Genomic DNA, 17941 nt, shown 5'->3' on the forward strand with positions numbered 1-17941 from the left:
TGATATGTTCATAAAATCTCTGCATGCGTCCTCTAAAGTCTATATATATTATCTTGAGTGAATTTGATACGCAAACAAATGCGTACGGCCCATTTTTTTGGGACTGTGCACGAGTAGCACCCAATTTATTGTGCAAATATCAAACAAATAAATGGGAAAAATACAGTTTGTCAGAGAATGATGGCCTTGAGGTTTAACTCATGAATAATAATAACTCATAAATTAGTGTGGCACCAAGGAAAAATTCATCCCCCTGTGGAAAATCAACATATTTACTTTATTGTTTTGGGTGGAGGACCTGTCTGGCTTATCACTCAACTAACAAATCAAATTTGTTTGTTTATTTGTTAGTTCAAGTGTAATTTTAGTCCACAAGCTAGAAGCACCAGAAGAAGCCAACGTTAAGAGACCTTCAACTGCACAAAATGCCATCAGTCTGTACATAATCTAATGTGTTACAAAGATGATATATTTACAGCTGCTTTTATGAACGTAGAACTCACAATGTCCTTCTGACAAGAACGGCTTGAAAATCTATTTTAAAATATGACTTTATTTGTTCCACATATTTCAAACAGAAAACAAGAAATCAATGACACTAAATCAATCGAACAAAGACATGTCATTACAGGCAACGGCAGTTAGATAATTGAGTCAAACAGCAAAGGACAACTTGCATGATGATCAGAAATGATTTAACATATCTTTTGAATATATTCATGAATGTTTTGTGATATAATAAAGAACAAATCTCATTCATGACTGTTTGAAATGAATGTATAACAATAATATTCATGAAAAGAGAATACAGATGTAAAGAAGAAGACACATTTAGTCAGTACACATTACAATGTATTAAAACTTCCTACATTGGCTCTGTGATGGTGCGATTTTGTCATTAACTGCTGTAGTATCTCATCTTTTGTTCTGCAGCCATGTAGTCCACAGCCAAGAGGCAAGTCAGAAGTTCTCATAGTGATGTATAAAATGGGCCTGGTCCCTCTTGTTCATCTTCTGGCAAGCTTTCTCCACATTCTTGGTCAGTCCAGGTGGTCCGCAGCTGAATACACCGATTTTACCCACCTACGGAGAGTAAGACAAGGTGAAAAGTATGTTGATGTATAGGGCAATGTATCAGACAACCACGAGGTAGCCGAAGCTGGATGAAGGACTGACCTCGGGGTGAACTTCCTGCAGTGAGCTGAGAAAGGACACCAGAGGCGGCCGGCCGAAGTGAGTGACGGAGCGCAGGCCGGTGAAGAGACTGCGGTTCCACACCTTCTGAAAGTGGCGCTCACACACATACTGTCAAAAGACAAGGGTGAGAGATCAGTGGTGGATTTCGTTACTATTGAAAGAACAGTTTGACAGTTTAGACTGCTAAATAGGAAGTTACAGCAGCCGGTTAGCTTAGCTAACTTTGCATTAAGACTGGACAAAGTGGAACACGTTATATATCTTGTTATTTCAATCTGTAAAAACAAGAAGTTGAGTTTTTATGTTCATGTGTTCATATGTGTGCACTGCAACCATTTTTTTTTTTAGAGCTTTAGAGCTTGTTATCTTTGGCGGAGGCAGGCCAGCTGTTTCTTCCTGTTTCCAGTCTTCATGCTAAGTTAAGCTAAGCTAACCAACTGTTGGCTGTAGCTTTATATGTATCATATATAAAGAGAAGGTGCTTATTTCCCCAAAAAATTGAACTATCACTGAAATAAACCACTCATTTGGAAGTAAACATTGAAATGAATTGTTATGTGCAATTATTAATAATTTAGATTTTTTTTCTTTCTACACTTGGATCTCACCAGCATGGTGGTGCGCAGGTCGAACTTTTCGGCAACCTGCGTGATGTAGGTGTGGACTGAGACCAGCTCCTGGGTGTCCATCTCCTCCACCTCCCTGATGATGTCTGACACCCACTCGAACTGACGCTGTGTTCGCGTCACCCAGATGAAGTACACCTTCAAACAACCAAGGAATGTTCGAGAGAGAAAAGAGAGCGAAAGAGTGAGCTTCTTGTACAAATCAATAATTCCCCTGGGACAGATTCAAGACAAAATTAATTGTAAGTTTTTAAGTGGTACCTTTTTGCACTGAATCTTGGACTTGATGGAGGATTTGAACACGAGGTCTTTGAGGATGGAGGTGAATGGGGTCACTCCAATTCCTCCTCCCACCAGAACAGACACCTCAAAGTCAATCCACTCCTGATGGCCCTCACCAAACGGACCATCCAAGTACAGCTTAGGATGAAATGGAATATGAATATCATGAAAACACAAAGTATGAAGAACAAGGGTACACTATTTACAGACACTAAATAATGCTTTATCCTGCCTTTGGATAGGCTCCGAGCTCGACCAGGCTCTCTTCGGCGTAGAGGTCTCTGAGCTGGCTGGTCCAGGGCCCCACAGCTCGGATGTGCAGGCTCAGCGTCTCTTCATGCGGGGCTGATGTCAGTGTGAAAGGATGGTACTCATCTGTGTCCAACATCAGGCATGCGATACGAACCCACTGGCCTGAACGATACACAAAGCCCTGTGGTCGCTTGAACTCCAGATGTGTCACACCTACGGGTGGGAAAGCCAAGGGAAGTGTGAACTTGAATGCACAATGCACACAATTGTCACCTGATTTCACTGAAGATAATGAAAAAGTGACTAAAATCAAGTAGAGGCACAGAATAACAAGACATTTTGATGATTTTTCAGAACAGTCACCTGAAGGCAGCAGTTCAGCTCTGAGCACCGGGATCTCGAGGTTCTTCCTGCTCAAGCTGATCAGTTTGTCCAGCAAAAAGAGCAGCGCAGGGGGAATTAAATAGATGTAGAAACGGGGGTCTTGGATCAGGGCGTAACTGCCATGAACAACTGTCTGTTGACAAAGCCAGCATCACATTATTTGGTAAAAACTGCCTCTCATGATGCAAGTCACCTGACTGTAGAGTGGATTTGGAGTACTTTAATGTCCGATAAGTACTTACCAGAATGTATACAACAATGTAGAAGTAATGTGTGATCCAAAATCCACGAAAGCTGATGCGACGGAAATAGGGTGAGGCAAAAACGTACATAAATGCCAAAGTAAAAAGAAGCAATACACCAGTCATTCCTAGGAAAAGGACAAAGAAGAGCAAAAACTGGATTAACCGTAATGTAACAAGCAGTGTACCACTGGAGGTCATAAAAACTGTTTCCTATCATACCTGGAACGGTTTGAAAGAACCACCAGAACCACTTCAGAGGAAGTTCAGACCTAACATGAAAACACACGGTGTGAATCAGCACACATGAAGCTCCATAAAGTGTACAAATAACTGCTATAATCAGGCAGATATATCAAACAATACCCGTTGTTGGAAAAGACTTTGGGGAACAGACAAGACAGGATGCTGAGGTTGCTGACGGAGAAGATGTAAATGTTGAACACGTGGCCCAAACTATGAACAACTACAGTTGGAACAGAAATAAAAGTGAGCTCACACAAATAAACAGATGAAGAGCAGAATTTAACTTCCCGCCATCACTCTCCGCTTTCATCTCCTTCGGGCTACCGACCTGTAAGAAGGATGGCGGTCATGGCCATGAAGCGGTGGAAGTCAATGGCTGCGTCGAAGGGGATGTAGCGGTTCAGGAATGTCTCCCGGCACAGTGTGATGAGGTTGCGACACACAGTGAGGAGCATGTAGGGAAACAGGAAGGAGATGGAGGCGGCCGAGCCACGGGAGACGACGATGCCCACCACCGAAGTCTCGGGGATGCCTGTCGCATCGGACTGCAAACTGTAGTCTGAAAACATTTTTTAATTGGGTCAGAAAAAAAAAGGTATGAGGCTGAGGGTCAAAAGAGGAACACGACATATTGGCATAATTAACAAGGAGAGGAATGATTTCGACTCACAGTAACATCTCTCGAGTGCCACGCCGGCTGCGATGCCGTACACGACGGTGAAGCAGACGATATGACGGCGATAATTCTCAATGAAACGTTTGAAGTGTTGGATCTTTTGTTGGATCGGGTTCCTTATGTACTGCTCACGCTTGGGCCTCACGTAGACATTCGGAGTGTTGACACCTGACCTGAAAATATTAATAACTATCATCCATTTTTACTCAGAGGATACTCTTGTTCTCATGTAGCTATTGAACTTTTGATCATATTCAGGTCACCCCATCACAGAGGAAGTAGGGTGTGATGCTTTAGCTTTCTACTGTAGTTTGAGCGACTCAAGAGCAGTTTCATCAAATATGCAACTTCATACATTTTGGGAAACCACAGGCTGCCGTGGTTTTCCATACAACCGCAGTTTCCTCAATAAATAATAACGACAGACATACTTTTTCTTTTACTCAGGGTGAGGGAAGGGGGGAGTTTTCAGTAGATACTTCATTTCATAATTTCTAATATGTTTAACTTCTCTATGGGGAATTTAGTTTGTTGTCATCTTATCTTTCCCTTTTAGTCATTTTGCAAGAGCAGAAAAAATCAAATAAGGAACCAACTTTTTCCGCCTGCGCAACTCCGATCCATCTGTCTTGTTGCTGCTGCAATGAAAGACAAACATTGTAAGCTTGGATACGATATTCACTTGGGATCTATGAATGAAATGAAGAAGTAACAAAGCTACAGCGGGTCACTGTTTTTATCCACAGTGACAAGCACCAGTTGTGATCTGGATGAGTGATCACGGCCTGTGTCCGTTTCTCTGACCTGTTTCCTGGACAGATGAAGGACACCCTCTGGTCTCGACTCATCCGCTTCTTCCCTTGTTTCTCCATCCCTGCACACACAGCAGACACATCCATTTCATCATATGAGGTCAGACAAATGAGGACGTTACAGAAAAGATCTTCTTAGACAAGACTTTCTCTAGCCTTTGACATTGAGTTGGGCAAACTGCAGCTCCTTATCGTGGTCCCGCAGGAGGAAATGGAAGTCCTCCCATGTGATTTTCTCCTTGTCTTCAAAGCCCGCTGCCTGCATCATAGCCTTGATGCCGTCCTCTGCCTGGCTCTTTGACAGAGCACCATTTGAGATTTCAATGAAAGACCTGCAGCACATCAAAAGGCCAAAAGATGAGTCATCAGACAGAAAAGAAATGTTGGTGCAGTCATGAAAATAATAAGAAAAGATTGATCAAACCTGAGCATCCGGGCAAACTCCTCTTTTGATAAGAAACCAGTTCCACCAATGTCGTTCATGGAGAACATCAGTTTAGATTTTTCCTCAGGAGACCCTGATTAAATACAAACAACGTCAATGATATAATGTAGGACGAGATTGATCCTGACCTCAACCTTTTTATCCGACATTCAGACATTATCCTGTTTAGAGATACATTACATAAATCTGTAAAACCTCTACTTTCCTTGATTAATTGATTTATTTAACTGATTTCATAATGTGTTTCTTAACAGTCGCAGTAGATCATCCGCAAAAAAGTTTCAAATGCCGCTGTTTCATCAATTCTGTTTTGTTGAATTGTTGTGATTTTTAAAATAAAAATGTCTGCTAAAATGTCGAGCTAATCGCAAAAAGAAATAGTCATTGAAATATTGGAGCATCAGTTTTGTTCTTTTTAAATTAGTGCTGAAAAAATAATTAATTCACTCCCTCTACTTGGAATAAAAATCCAATTTAAATGTACATGTTTTCAATAGCAGCACACTTAGATACACAACACAGCACTTTGGAGTCCTGCATTTTACCTTTCATAAAGATAACCATCACATCAAGAAACTCTTGGAAGGAGAGGTAACCATTTCCATCTTTATCAGCGAGCGTGAACATGGAGTCTACAAATAAGGAGTCGGGCTTGAGGCCGAGAGCATCAGCAAACTCAGCCGCTGTCAGCTCACACTGGAGGACCTCTCTGGCTTTCTTGTGGGAAACGCCACTCATATCCCCAGCGTCACACTTCTCTATTTCCAAGACCTGTGAACCAGAGGGTATGTCATTAGCAATATCACAACGTTAACTGAGGTTACTGTTTGTCCATCACAGATGAGGTCACCATCAAGACCAACAATTAGTTCTTTTGGCTGGAGGTCGGACCGAATTTGACCTCAAACAAGGTTTGACGACATGTTGTGGCCGAGCTTAAATCTGCTGCCGCTGTAACAGAGCGGAGGATGAGGTAAACATCCAGAGGCTGATGGTACCTTAGAGAAAGCGTGTCGAATGAAAGTTTCCACAATCTGAGCCCTCTGCTCTTTGGTTAAAGCCTCCTTCAGCAGTTCTCTCTCTCTCATCTCCATCACTCTAATCTCCTGTGCGAGGTCTGTCACCCCCGGGCAGAGATACTTGACAAACGCTGCACGTTTGCTCTCGTCATCAAAAAACAGCACCTGGAGATGCAGACACAAGAAGAAAAACAGAACTGGAGTGAGATAAAAAGTGATTTAGATCAGGTACATCTGCAGAATCATCCCGGCATCATCGATTGAATAAGGTTCCAAATAACATCACCGGTAAAGAGAGAAAGTGTTTGATGAATTTGATGTTTATGCTGAGACAAAATGCAACAGTAGCAGCATTAAAAAAAGAAAAGCCTTTTTTCCCTACATCTTGAATTACACTGCAGCTTTTCAGAAGCTAAAGTTATAAATCTCCCTCCTGCCCCACTTCCAGCTGCTCACCAGGTCGTACTCTTTTGATACTTTGAGCAGTAGAGATTTCTGGTGCTGGTCGTTGGAGAGATGGATGTCTAGGTAGTCCTGGTTGTCCAGATTGAGGCAGCGGTGAGAGGACCCAGATCTGTCAAAGAGCTGCAGCCTCCTCTTCTCATCGAGCTCCACGCTGACGGGATGCAGAGGTTTTTTATGGCCCTGCCACTCATAGGCTGGAAAGCAAAAGCAGAATGGTGCAAGACAGGATTCAGGATGATGATGAGGACTGCAGGTGTGAAAGAGCACAACTGACAGTTTGGTTTCACTATTGCATTTGAATATCAGTTTTTGCCGTGTTTATAGGTTGGGTTCATTAAGTGACAGGATATATAAATCATGAATGGTCCTAAATGCATATAATCAGCTCAGTTTTATAATTGGGTTGATACCGTGTGACATACAGTACGTACTGGCTGCTGCAGGCCAGCGCTGCAGTAAATCATAGCTGCTGACGGTCAGCTGACATTTATTAGTAATTGAGATTGAGTCAGTTGTAAAACATTACAATGAGTATGTTTTTACTAACATTGGGCACTGCTATAAATGTTAGAAGTATTTTTTTTAATCCCCCTGGATTACGTACCCGTGATTCCAACAGATGGCTCCTCTGTTCTGTCACCATCTTTTCTTCTTCTTTGGAATTTCCTGTACCTGTACTTGCGGAGATACGCCACCATGCAGGCCACCAGAAAACTAACTGTGGAAGTAGAATAATCCGATTGGATTATCAGTTCAACAACCAAACTGCTGAAATTATAATTATTGCTGTGCAAAAGGAGATGGATTTGTGTTACTGACCGACAGGAAAGAAGAACAGAACAACAATAAATATCCCAAAGCCAGCTCTGCTCCCTTCAAAGTAATTAAGTTTGGTAGCATTAGTGCAGGGATGGAGCATTGATGCGTTCAGCTGTGCGGGCTGAGGACAAGGGTCACCTATGGTAACAGAGAGTTGATTTATCCATCCTTTAAATATTATATCATTGATTTGAACAAAATCCTTTCTTTTTTTAATTTTTTTTAAATAAATCGAATACACATAATTACCATCTGTCCAGAAGAAGACATTATTTTGTATATCAGTGGTTCCTGCGCTTGTGACTGCGATGAGAACGTCATGAAAGGTCACATTGCGGATCAACTCGATCTCCTCATCTGTGAACAAACTGAAAAAAAACAAAGATCACAACTGTAGTGAGATGATCAGCACATGAGGTGAATTACATAATATTGTAAGATCAGACACTCACAACCTTTTGCTATTTTACGTCCTTCAGAGAGGAGCTTACCCATTCTGTTTGTTCTCGAACCAGAAGCGGTCTCCATTTCTGATGCGTTCAAACTGGTCCAAGATTATTGCAGAGAAAACTGGACCCGGACCATCAAAAGACTCCAGCAGTCCTCCGGGGAAGAGCTCCAGTTTTGAGATGTCTCTGCCGTACAGTTCTGCAATATTGTTGAGCAACTGTTGGGCAAAAGAACACACTCTAATTCACTATTTTTATGCAGGTGGATCAATCTTTGTTTAAAGATTTGTACCTGTGGGTTGGTGCTGTTGAGCTCAGGATTTATGTCTTCAAACGTCTTGACAGGAGGCAGATCCAGAGCTTTTCTGAGCTCAGTGTAACTACGCAAGCCAAAGTCTCTTCCTCTCTGGATGGTGCTGGCCACCAAATCTGAGCGAGTGAACCTCAGAGGTCCATACATGAAGTCTGTCAGGGTGCAAATGAGATCAGAGCTGTGAATATTACCTGATAACTTGAAAACATGTTCATGAATGATTTGCATCGTGATTCTATTATAGATTCCCATGGTATATGTATGATTGCTTGTGATACTTAAGTGGTACCAATTTTCTGAAACACCACTCAAGTCAAAATCAACAAGTTGCATTTGAAAATCTGTTTCTGAAATATGCAATGCATGTATGATGAATCACCTCTTAGGTCCTCCACAACAACATTGTCTTCTCTCTCTGCAATCTGCGAAGCCATGCCCATGAGGAGGTCGTCTATGTCCTGGCTCGTTGTCTTATCATAGCCTGTCTGGAAACAGGTTGACAAAAGCATTAAGACATGATGATTTGCGTCTATGTGTGTGTGTGTGTGTGTGTGTGTGTGTGTGTGTGTGTGTGTGTGTGTGTGTGTGTGTGTGTGTGTGTGTGTGTGTGTGTGTGTGTGTCTGTGTGTGTGTCATCACAGGACCTTCAAAATAAACAAACATATTAGTCTTATTTGCTTGTTCTATCTCCAATTCAATAGCAAACACTATTTTTTTTAAAGGAAAACAGAAATAAGAATTTATGGACAAGAATATAAAGAAATACAAGGAAATACAAACTGACTTATTTGAGCTCAGAGAACCACATTTTTTTACGTTCCTGCTTCTAAAGCCACAACGATCCTGATTAAAATCCTTTTAGAGCTGTTATCCCTCAGCACTTTTACAATGTCCCCATTCAAAAATAATTGTACTAGATGTAACTTCTCTGCTTGCTCTAATTTAAAAAAAATAATCTTGCTACTACATACATGACAAACTTTTTTTGTGTCAGACAGTGGCCGAGAGACAGTTTGTGATTAAAGCATATTGTGTTAAAATGAGTACACAAGTCAATTTGAAAATGCAGACGTATGACCGTAATCTACCTGACGTTTCCAAAAGCTGTTACAAAGACGCATTGCTGGTGATGTGCTGCCATCTATGTTGACAAGCTTCCTAAAATGGCAGGTTCTGTTTCTGTAAGAAAAAGGAGAGTCGATGCGGTGGGTTTAATTTCTAATAATAAGCACATACTGTTTTTTAGATGGTGTCGGACACCGTTCACAGCACCCCATTGACAATTCACACTCAACTAAAACCCGCTAAACAAAGTGAGCTTTGATTTTTCAATGTGTCAACTGAAAAACAATAGTATAGTACCTCATGTAAACACCAGGTGGGGCCATAGTGATGCCAAATCGTATGGCAGCCTGAAACTCAGGAGAGACCCCTGGATCAACAAACTTCTGGTAACCTGTGTAAAGCGGGGAAAAAAAATAAAAAGTCAAACCAATACAAGACGTAAACTAACTAACTTGCAAGCTGAAACAATCCCCATGCATGCAAACACCTTATGCCACCATCCAGAAGCTCTACCTGAGGCAACATAAGCAGAGTAAATCTGAAAATGAAGATTGAATGGGCAGTCATGGGCTCATCTGACCATTGTCCCTTTAACTTTCTACAGCTGCGGGTGCTTATTCAGCAACAGACGGGGACGCAGGGTGATGCTTTGCTGACGGAGCCAATATTTGTTGAACACCAACAACGGTAGCTCACCTGACCACGGCTTGTGGTCACCAGTGCATTACCTGTTCCCCTCCACTTGTACGTACACGCACTCTGGCTGAGTCTTACCTGGGTAAGTAGGAAGCTTTTCGTCTCCAAGATATCCAGGCAGCCACTCGTAGAGAGCAATATTCTGTGTGGGATAAACAGCAGGCACCAAAGTTATTGCAGCTTTTCTGAATACACTAAAACTAAACATGATTGTATGATGTGGTATACGTATTTTTCTCCGTTCAAGGTTTCTTTTGCTATGTTGGGCTTGATATGACAAATAAGCATAGTTTGATTGAAGTTAGTTCCAGTTAGTTTCATTCCCAATGTCATTCATAAATCACAAGCATCCAGTATTAATACAACCTCGCTCTCCGGAGTGCAAATTAAATCATTCACCTGAGTGGCGGGACGATTACCTGGAGACTTTTCCTCATACCTGGAATGTGGCAACAACGGTCTTCCTGGCGTTTTGAAACAGCTTTTCGTCTGACCACTCTGGGTGTTCCTCATGCAGTTGGGAAGCTACATAATTGTGGTACCGAAACCAGATAATCCCCTCTGCTGCTGTGAACACGTTCTCATTGGCCCAGGCATTTCCCAACTCTGGACACAGAAGATGGCACAAATTATAGGGAATTCTGCTCCTCCATCATGTGAATCAACACCACTAACCCAATAAACAGAGAAGAGGCTGTTTATTTAACATGTTTTTCATACAAAATGCAAACGACTGAAAAGGTTTCAGTCGTGTGACACGCTCCCATTATCTTTACTGATGACCACAAATGGATTAATAATTTGGCTGTTTGTTTTTAAGGACGTGACAACAGAGCGGTGACAACATCAGAAAATCCCCCGCCTTCACCCCACATAATAACTACACACCTTTTCCAAACACAAGCAACAAAACACTGGTTCCAAGACAACTGTACGGTATCCTCTGTGCTATTGAGAGAGGGATTTACTGCGGTGAGTGTGACAAGCCATTAACCCAATAATTAAAGAGTCATAACTCACGTCAGGCAGGGCCTCTTTTGACTAAGCCTTACAGGCTGCAACGCTGATCAGGGAAATAATATTTGCACAAAATTCTTGCCGCTTGAGTTCAGCTGTTTGCACTATCGTTACTATTACCTCATACAGTGTAAAAAAAACAGTTCAGGTATCTGATTGTCTAAAGTTCAGCCAAACAAGCAATAAAACATATTTCAAGCTGTGCCTTCAGATAGTTTTGGATCAAATTTGCTGAGATTTGCAGATCTATTATATACAGTTTCAACTAGTTTGTGTGTGTAATAATGGCCTTTATTGACGTTTCTTTAAGAGAAAATAATCTGTGTAGGCAGAACAGAGAGAGAGAGACATTGCTGTTGAGTTTGGGGTCACTTGAGCTCCATTGTTTTGGATTGAGCTCCAGCCATCTCTTTACTAAATCAATCGACGTGGACTGTATATTTGCATTTACAACAACACTCCACATGGACTTAAATGACTTATGACTGCTTTTGTGTGAATCAATGGCATAGAGTTTAGTGGAAATAACACCTTTATAAAATGATCCTGATGAGCTTAAACCCCAGTGTCTGGAACTCAGTGGACAATCAAATTACTTATAATGCAAACAGTGTTTCAGGTCGGATCTAAAGAATATAAAAAAGTCTCACCAAAAAGCCCATTAGTTCCATGGTTTCCTGTTGAGGGGTCAGCGGCGCTCCACATGAGACTGTGTCCTGTGGCCTGATTTGGCATGTTCCACTCAGGGCCAGAAGTCAAGAGCCCTCGAGAGAAGCTCCTCAGGGAGTCAGACCAGGATGTGGAGGGACCATAGATGGAGCTGCCATCTATCCATGCTGTCACCAAGTTGACCTGCATGTGGCATATTTATTTTTTTCTAAAATTTCTGCACTTAAGGAAAAATAAAAATGTCGGGTAACAATAACGCAAAGTGCCTTTTAGTGCCACTACAGATCTTAATGTACTGTTCATATGTACTGTTTGCATTTAATTCAGATTGATACCTGTGTGCGAGGATTACTGGGGCTCTGGCCGGACTCTTTGTCCCACGGTCCCCTCTGGAAGGGCAGCAGGACTTGTCCAGAGGCAGTGGGGTCAAAGTAAGGGTCACCTTTTGGGACTGGGATGTTCATAAACTCAGGTGGACACCCTGGAGTTCTTGAGTCAAACATTTCAAAAGAAACATGATAACCTGAGAAGTAAAAAAAAAATAAACAAACCATCTATAAAAAAACTTTGTTTGATTTTTTTTGGCTCCGTAACAAAAGACAAATCAGATTAATCTTAACATTAGATGAATTAAATATCTGTCAAATAATTTGATTTGCAATATGCATTTTGTAGAATGTTTAATTGAGAAGTAAGTTACTTAATATAAAAGTCACATTAGTAACAGTGAAAGTATTAAAAAATTGTTGAGAAAATCTTGCACATGCATTTCGGTAAAATATGGGTGCACCCTCACAACAAAAGCTCACCATGGGTCAATTCGGCTTTCTAATTTCATATTTTTTGATCGTGCACTTCAATGCAACGCACTGCCTGCAATATTTACCAAAGAACAGAGAGAGCACGGTCTGGTTGCGTGTCGAGGGCAACCCGGAGGGGCCCCTGGCCAGCAGGTTGCTCAGTCTGCGGGGGTTTGGCCGCAGCGGCTCCTGGACAGGTTGGTAGACTCCGTCCCAGTAATGCGCAGGCACGAGGCGCACAAGGTGAGAACCTGCACGAGCACAAGAGTGTAGGTAAACTGCTGCTGCCGCTGCTGCTGCTGCTGCTGCTGCAAGCTGCAAACGTGCAACTTACCGACTGCTCCGCGTTTGGGATATCCCAAACTGTTGTACCAGCCGTCGAAACGAGGAACCTCCCAGGTTATTTCACAGCGTGACTCTGTTTAAGAAATGTCGCCTTTAAACTGCACTTTAAGAGGTTTACTGAGTAGATGACTGAAGTGCTGTTGTAGTGTACTTACGTTCACTGACTATGAGCACCAAGCCAACCGCTGCGCAGGTGCTCCAAACCCGTCTACGCAAATCCATTGATGCGAGAGATGCTCTTCCGCTCGGTCTGCAGCCGAGAGGAGTGAAGGACTTCTGGAAAGTGAAGACAAGGTGAAGGTAACAAACATTTACTGAGTTCTGTGTAACACACGTTCTCGGTTCAGCAGAAAGACAAGACAGGAAGTCTAATTCGACAGCTGACACCTTTTATGATGAACACCAACACTTTAGTTCAACTTCGATGCTGTTAACTGAAGACTTTTAAAGACAATGTCCTGTTTCCTGAATCAGCGAGTGTTTGATAGGAGAAGATGAGATAGTTGAGTCTTACCTACTGGAGAGGCTGGCGTGTAGGAGTGCAGTAGTCGTTGCAGTGCAGGAGCATAAGTGCAGGTGAAGGATGGTGCAATAACTAAACCAACTTGTATTGCACAGCTAATCTCAAACTGCATTAGACCTGTGTTGCCAAAAATGGGAATGGTCATTACTTCTGGACACCACCTCTTTTCCACAGCATTCCAGTCAATGCATCCTCCTCCTCGGTGAAACAAAGGGGGCCGGGGGTATAAAAGAAGTGTATGTTCCCTCAACATTTACACTTCACTGTTCTCCTGCCGTTTACTCGTCTTTCAACTTTCAGGTAAGAAAGATCTTTTGGATTTTCTCTGTTTCACTGATGGGTTTTATTTTGAAACTTTATTTCACATTTAGGTGCAAAGGAATGATTTAAAATCCAGAGCACCTATAACAGGTGGTCGAGTGGATGACCGATATAATTCCATGCCTTTCTTTATTACACAGATGCATTCATTTACTTGCAGCAAGGAGACACATTAGGTGACATTACACGAGTCAGACACGGTTGTGCTTCCTCGTGCACCATGTTACACAGCAGTAATATTCCTCCCATAGCGTATCTGCCGTAAGGAACAAGTGCTGCTATGTCTGCCTCTGGAGGAAACTGAGAGCCCTGCCTCTAACACTGTCTTCTCTGTTGCACTGTCTCGTCTCAGCTAAGGAGCTAAGATGACTTTCTACGATGGCATTTACCCATTCTACCCTCTACAAAGGACCTCCTTCATCTTCAGTGGCCCCTTGCTTACCATTATTCTGGTCTTTCTTGTGCTAGCAGTCAGTCTTCTTCTCATTCTGCCAGGGATTCGAGGGAAGTCGGTGAGTGCAATTCATCACGTGAACTATTACTCACTGCAAAAACCTCCGAATTATTGTCTCCTCTTTGATTCAGTGCACCGTGAATAATTTGGCTCTTTATGTTCGTATCAGAGGCTGTTCTGGATGTGTCGGATAATTATCAGCTTGTTCATAGGAGTGGTGATAGTGGGTGAGTTTTGTATTCTTGTCATTGTCGTTGAATAAATCACAGATTTTCCTTTTCCTGCCGATGTCACTCATCACTTTGTGTCTCTTCTCGCTAGCGCTCAACTTCACCAACGACTGGGCCGAGGCCAGAATGACCACTAATGCCACCTACAAGTCTTTCAGCAACGCAGTGGTTAACGCTGACATCGGCTTGCACGTTGGCCTGTACGGCATCAATGTGACCCTGAAAGGTGAGTCACCGCTGCTGTTGTGCACAGATATGTTTACAATACACTCATACACTGGCAGCTCTTAAGCGTTGATCAACTTATATCTGTAAGATGGTTGCTCCGTCCAGAGTAATCCTGCAACTTCTGTCATTTGAACTTTGTGGGTTTTGTGTGTTTTCTCTCACAGGGAATCCTGTTGTACAGTTCAATGAGACCATTGACTACAATGAGATGTTTAGCTGGCATGACACTATGGAAGAAGAGTATGAGGATGCTCTGGAGAAAGGTTTACCCAACCCCATCCTGTACATTGCTGAGAAATTCACCCTGAGCAGTCCATGTGGACTCATCTTTCAGTACCGATACTCTGGACGATATGCCTCTGCAACCCTCTGGTAATCATGACTGCCAACTGTTTGAACTTGTATTGATAAACTGTCAGTGTCATCAGATGAATGTTAACAGTAGCAGATATTTAAATAGTGACATCATTTCACAGGACAGCATTTTGCTGCTGGATGCTCGCCAATATCCTCTTCTCCATGCCGGTCATTCTGTATGCCGGGTACATGATGATGGCCACCGCTGCCTTCATCTTCTTCTCCATGGCCTCCTTCTCCACCATCATGAATGCACCGCAGTGTGTTTTCTCCATCGGAACGGACTCTTTTGAAATCGAGTACAGCCATTCATTCTGGCTGGCTCTGGCTACAGGTAACGATGAGCAGCTGCACATTCACTTCATATGTTTTGAGCTCTAAACTTGCCCGCAGAGCGAGATTTCTACTAACTGAAATCATTTCCAGGTGTTCTGTGTGCCGTCATCGGGATTCTGGTGGTGATGTTGAACCTTCTTCTACCAGACCAAATAAAAGAGGCTTTCAGTGTTGGTGTCGACAGTTATGAAGACGAGGATGTTTCTTATGGGGAGGGATACCTGAATGCAGTTTTTCTTGATGGAGTGACAATTTCCCCACTGACATCAAAAGCAGTAAGTGCCTTTATTCATTGTACTGATATAAATCTGTTAATAATGTGACTATGATGTGCATTTATTGTTGCAAAATACATATTCAGTGGTATTAATAAGAGATGCAAGATTGAAATAAGATGAATCTCTGCTTTTATGGCCACCACACCATATACCTCGTGAATATTGCACAATGATATCTATTTTGTATTTAAGGAAGCTATATCCACCTTTTCTGCTCGTGGACTGACATGATTTTGTTTCTGTGTTTTAGGAGCACATATGAAGCCGCCCTGGTTTCCCTCAGAGAATCCAGCTAATACTTGAAGATATGTTTGCTGAATGTGTTGCAGGAGTGTCTAACTTCACACCTGTTTGAATGATCTATGCAAGCCTGTTGTGTGTTATGCATGAAATTAACTGTAAATAGTTGTGTATGTAAAGTTCATTGTCATGGTGCAGTAGTTAAATAAGTAAAGTACAAGTAAAATATGGTAAATTGTATGGGATCCATACACTGTGTATATACACTGATCAATACGGATTGCAGGTCTATCGTTCTACTTTTCATTAGAAATGAAAGATGAAAAATCATGTATAGTAATTTGTACATAGGTCCTGAGCAGCATCATTGGTTGCAGCATCCTTCCTGAACAGTTTCTGAGATCCAAATGAATGTGAAAAAACGAAAGGAAGAATGAAAACCAAAGTGCTCGGATAAAAACAATTGATTAAGTCCTAATAGAGGAACATGTATTTTACGTGTTGTCTGTAAGTACTTTTTTTTGTTTGTAGTACAACCATAATAAAATAAAAACAACAACAAGCATTAATCTATAAGATTGTATTCTTAATGTGTTATAACATTCATTCAGTAATGTATATTGTGATACATTCTTGTACTATACGCTCTGGTAAAGGTAACGATCACCCATACTGCATGTGAAAAGTAGGTGTGTCTTTGGCCTTCAGCATCACCATAATACACATACTATGAAAGAGTTTGGGCACCCCTGATCATTTTCCAGTTTTTCCTTTATGTATCATTGGTTGTCCGGAACAGCAATTTCAATTACATATATCATATAGCAGACAAACACAGTGATATTTAAGAAGTGAAATTAGGTTTATAGGATTTACAGAAAGTGTGCAATAATTACTTAAACAAAAGTAGGCAGGTGCATAAATTTGGACACCTCAACAGAAAAATGACATCAATATTAATATATTATAGTATACAGTAGTATATAGTAGATACTCCTTTTGCAGAAAAAACAGCCTCTAAACGCTTCCTATAGCTTCCAATGAGGGTCTGGATTCTGGTTGAAGGTATTTTTGACGATTCTTCTTTACAAAACATCTCCAGTTGAGTCAGATTTGATGGTTTCCGAGCATAGACCGCCCGCTTTAAAACAGACCACAGACTTTCAATGATATTCAGGCCTGGGGACTGAGATGGCCATTCCACAACGTTGTACTTGTTCCTCTGCAAGAATACTTTGGTAGAATTTGATCGGTGTTTAGGGTCATTGTCTTGTTGAAGTATCCAGCCCCGGCGCAACTTCAACTTTGTCGCTGATTCTTGAACATTGTTCGCAACAATCTGCTGATACTGACTGGAATCCATGCAACCTCCGACTTTAACAAGATTGCCAGTACCTGCACTGCCCACACAGCCCCACAGCTCGATGGAACCACCACCAAATGTTACTGTGGGGAGCAAGTGTTTCTCTTGGAACGCTTTGTTGTTCTTCCGCCATCATACCGCCCCTTGTTGTGTCCAAATAACTCACTTTTAGTTTCATCAGTCCACAGCACCTTATTCCAAAATGAAGCTGGCTTTTTCAAATGTGCTTGAGCGTACCTTAAGCGACTCTTTTTGTGGCATGGGCGCAGAAAAGGCTTCTGCCGCATTACTCTCCCATACAGCATCTCTTTGTGCAACGTGAGCTGAATAGTTTAACGATGCACAGTGACACCATCTGCAGAAAGATCACGTTGTAGGTCTTTGGAGCTGGTCTATGGGTTGAGTTTGACTGTTCTCACCATCCTTCGCCTCTGCTTATCTGAGATTTTTCTTGGCCTGCCACTACGGGCCTTAATTAGAACTGTGCCTGTGGTTTTCCATTTCCTGACTATGTTCTTCACAGTGGAAACTGACAGCGGAAATCTCTGAGCTAGCTTTTTGTATCCTTCCCCTAGACCATGATGTTGAACGATCTTTGTTTTCAGGTCATGTGACAGTTGTTTTGAGGCTCCCATGTTGCCAGTCTTCAGAGAAGATGCAAAGAGGAGAACAACTTGCAACTGGCCACCTTAAATACCCTTTTTCATGATGGGCTTCACTTGTGCATGTAGGTCAAGAGTCAATAAGCTTACCAAACAAATTTTGTGTTCCAATAATTCGTGCTAAAGGTAT

General features: G+C 41.9%; 2 protein-coding genes across 5 annotated transcripts; one reads left to right on the plus strand and one right to left on the minus strand.

Moving 5' to 3' along the window:
- Positions 1-568: 568 nt before the first annotated feature.
- duox (dual oxidase) lies at positions 569-13042 on the minus strand. 4 transcript variants are annotated; one of them, XM_068603668.1, is made up of 33 exons: positions 12975-13042; positions 12809-12892; positions 12561-12725; positions 12010-12197; positions 11656-11857; positions 10428-10594; positions 10067-10130; positions 9590-9683; positions 9316-9406; positions 8607-8712; positions 8207-8379; positions 7957-8132; positions 7715-7833; positions 7466-7603; positions 7251-7364; positions 6638-6840; positions 6161-6346; positions 5708-5933; positions 5142-5235; positions 4874-5049; positions 4710-4779; positions 4502-4540; positions 3900-4078; positions 3558-3788; positions 3350-3449; positions 3206-3255; positions 2984-3111; positions 2721-2874; positions 2338-2570; positions 2085-2243; positions 1806-1961; positions 1177-1305; positions 569-1083 (listed from the first exon to the last, which is right to left on the minus strand). In XM_068603668.1, the coding sequence occupies exons 1-33, from the start codon at positions 13039-13041 to the stop codon at positions 961-963; spliced, it is 4584 nt and encodes a 1527-aa protein (XP_068459769.1). In that variant the 5' UTR covers position 13042; the 3' UTR covers positions 569-960. The 4 variants fall into 4 exon arrangements, with proteins under 4 accessions (XP_068459769.1, XP_068459768.1, XP_068459767.1 ...); XM_068603667.1 differs by having other exon boundaries at positions 4502-4543; XM_068603666.1 differs by lacking the exons at positions 12809-12892; positions 12975-13042 and having other exon boundaries at positions 12561-12609.
- Positions 13031-16362, plus strand: duox2 (dual oxidase 2). Its single transcript, XM_068603669.1, has 9 exons — positions 13031-13119; positions 13517-13642; positions 14016-14175; positions 14287-14344; positions 14439-14573; positions 14740-14947; positions 15052-15266; positions 15359-15543; positions 15797-16362. Exons 3-9 carry the CDS (start codon positions 14029-14031, stop codon positions 15806-15808), a joined length of 960 nt encoding a protein of 319 aa, XP_068459770.1. The 5' UTR covers positions 13031-13119; positions 13517-13642; positions 14016-14028; the 3' UTR covers positions 15809-16362.
- Positions 16363-17941: the final 1579 nt, after the last annotated feature.

The sequence above is a fragment of the Clinocottus analis genome, unplaced genomic scaffold (genome assembly GCF_023055335.1).
Source record: "Clinocottus analis isolate CAN_PGR_092001 unplaced genomic scaffold, fCliAna1.0.p SCAF_6, whole genome shotgun sequence".
NCBI classification, from domain to species: domain Eukaryota; kingdom Metazoa; phylum Chordata; class Actinopteri; order Perciformes; family Cottidae; genus Clinocottus; species Clinocottus analis.

Bases quoted from the DNA above. Each gene is read 5' to 3' on its own strand.
- duox (XM_068603667.1), bottom strand. From the start codon at position 13,041: ATGGATTTGCGTAGACGGGTTTGGAGCACCTGCGCAGCGGTTGGCTTG. The intron at 10,595-11,655 runs GTGAGACTTTTT...TTCTGTGTCCAG, and splicing joins TGGAACTAATGGGCTTTTTG to AGTTGGGAAATGCCTGGGCC. The intron at 6,347-6,637 runs GTGAGCAGCTGG...CTGCATCTCCAG, and splicing joins TATCAAAAGAGTACGACCTG to GTGCTGTTTTTTGATGACGA.
- duox2 (XM_068603669.1), top strand. From the start codon at position 14,029: ATGACTTTCTACGATGGCATTTACCCATTCTACCCTCTACAAAGGACC. The intron at 14,574-14,739 runs GTGAGTCACCGC...TTTCTCTCACAG, and splicing joins CATCAATGTGACCCTGAAAG to GGAATCCTGTTGTACAGTTC. The intron at 14,948-15,051 runs GTAATCATGACT...ATCATTTCACAG, and splicing joins TATGCCTCTGCAACCCTCTG to GACAGCATTTTGCTGCTGGA.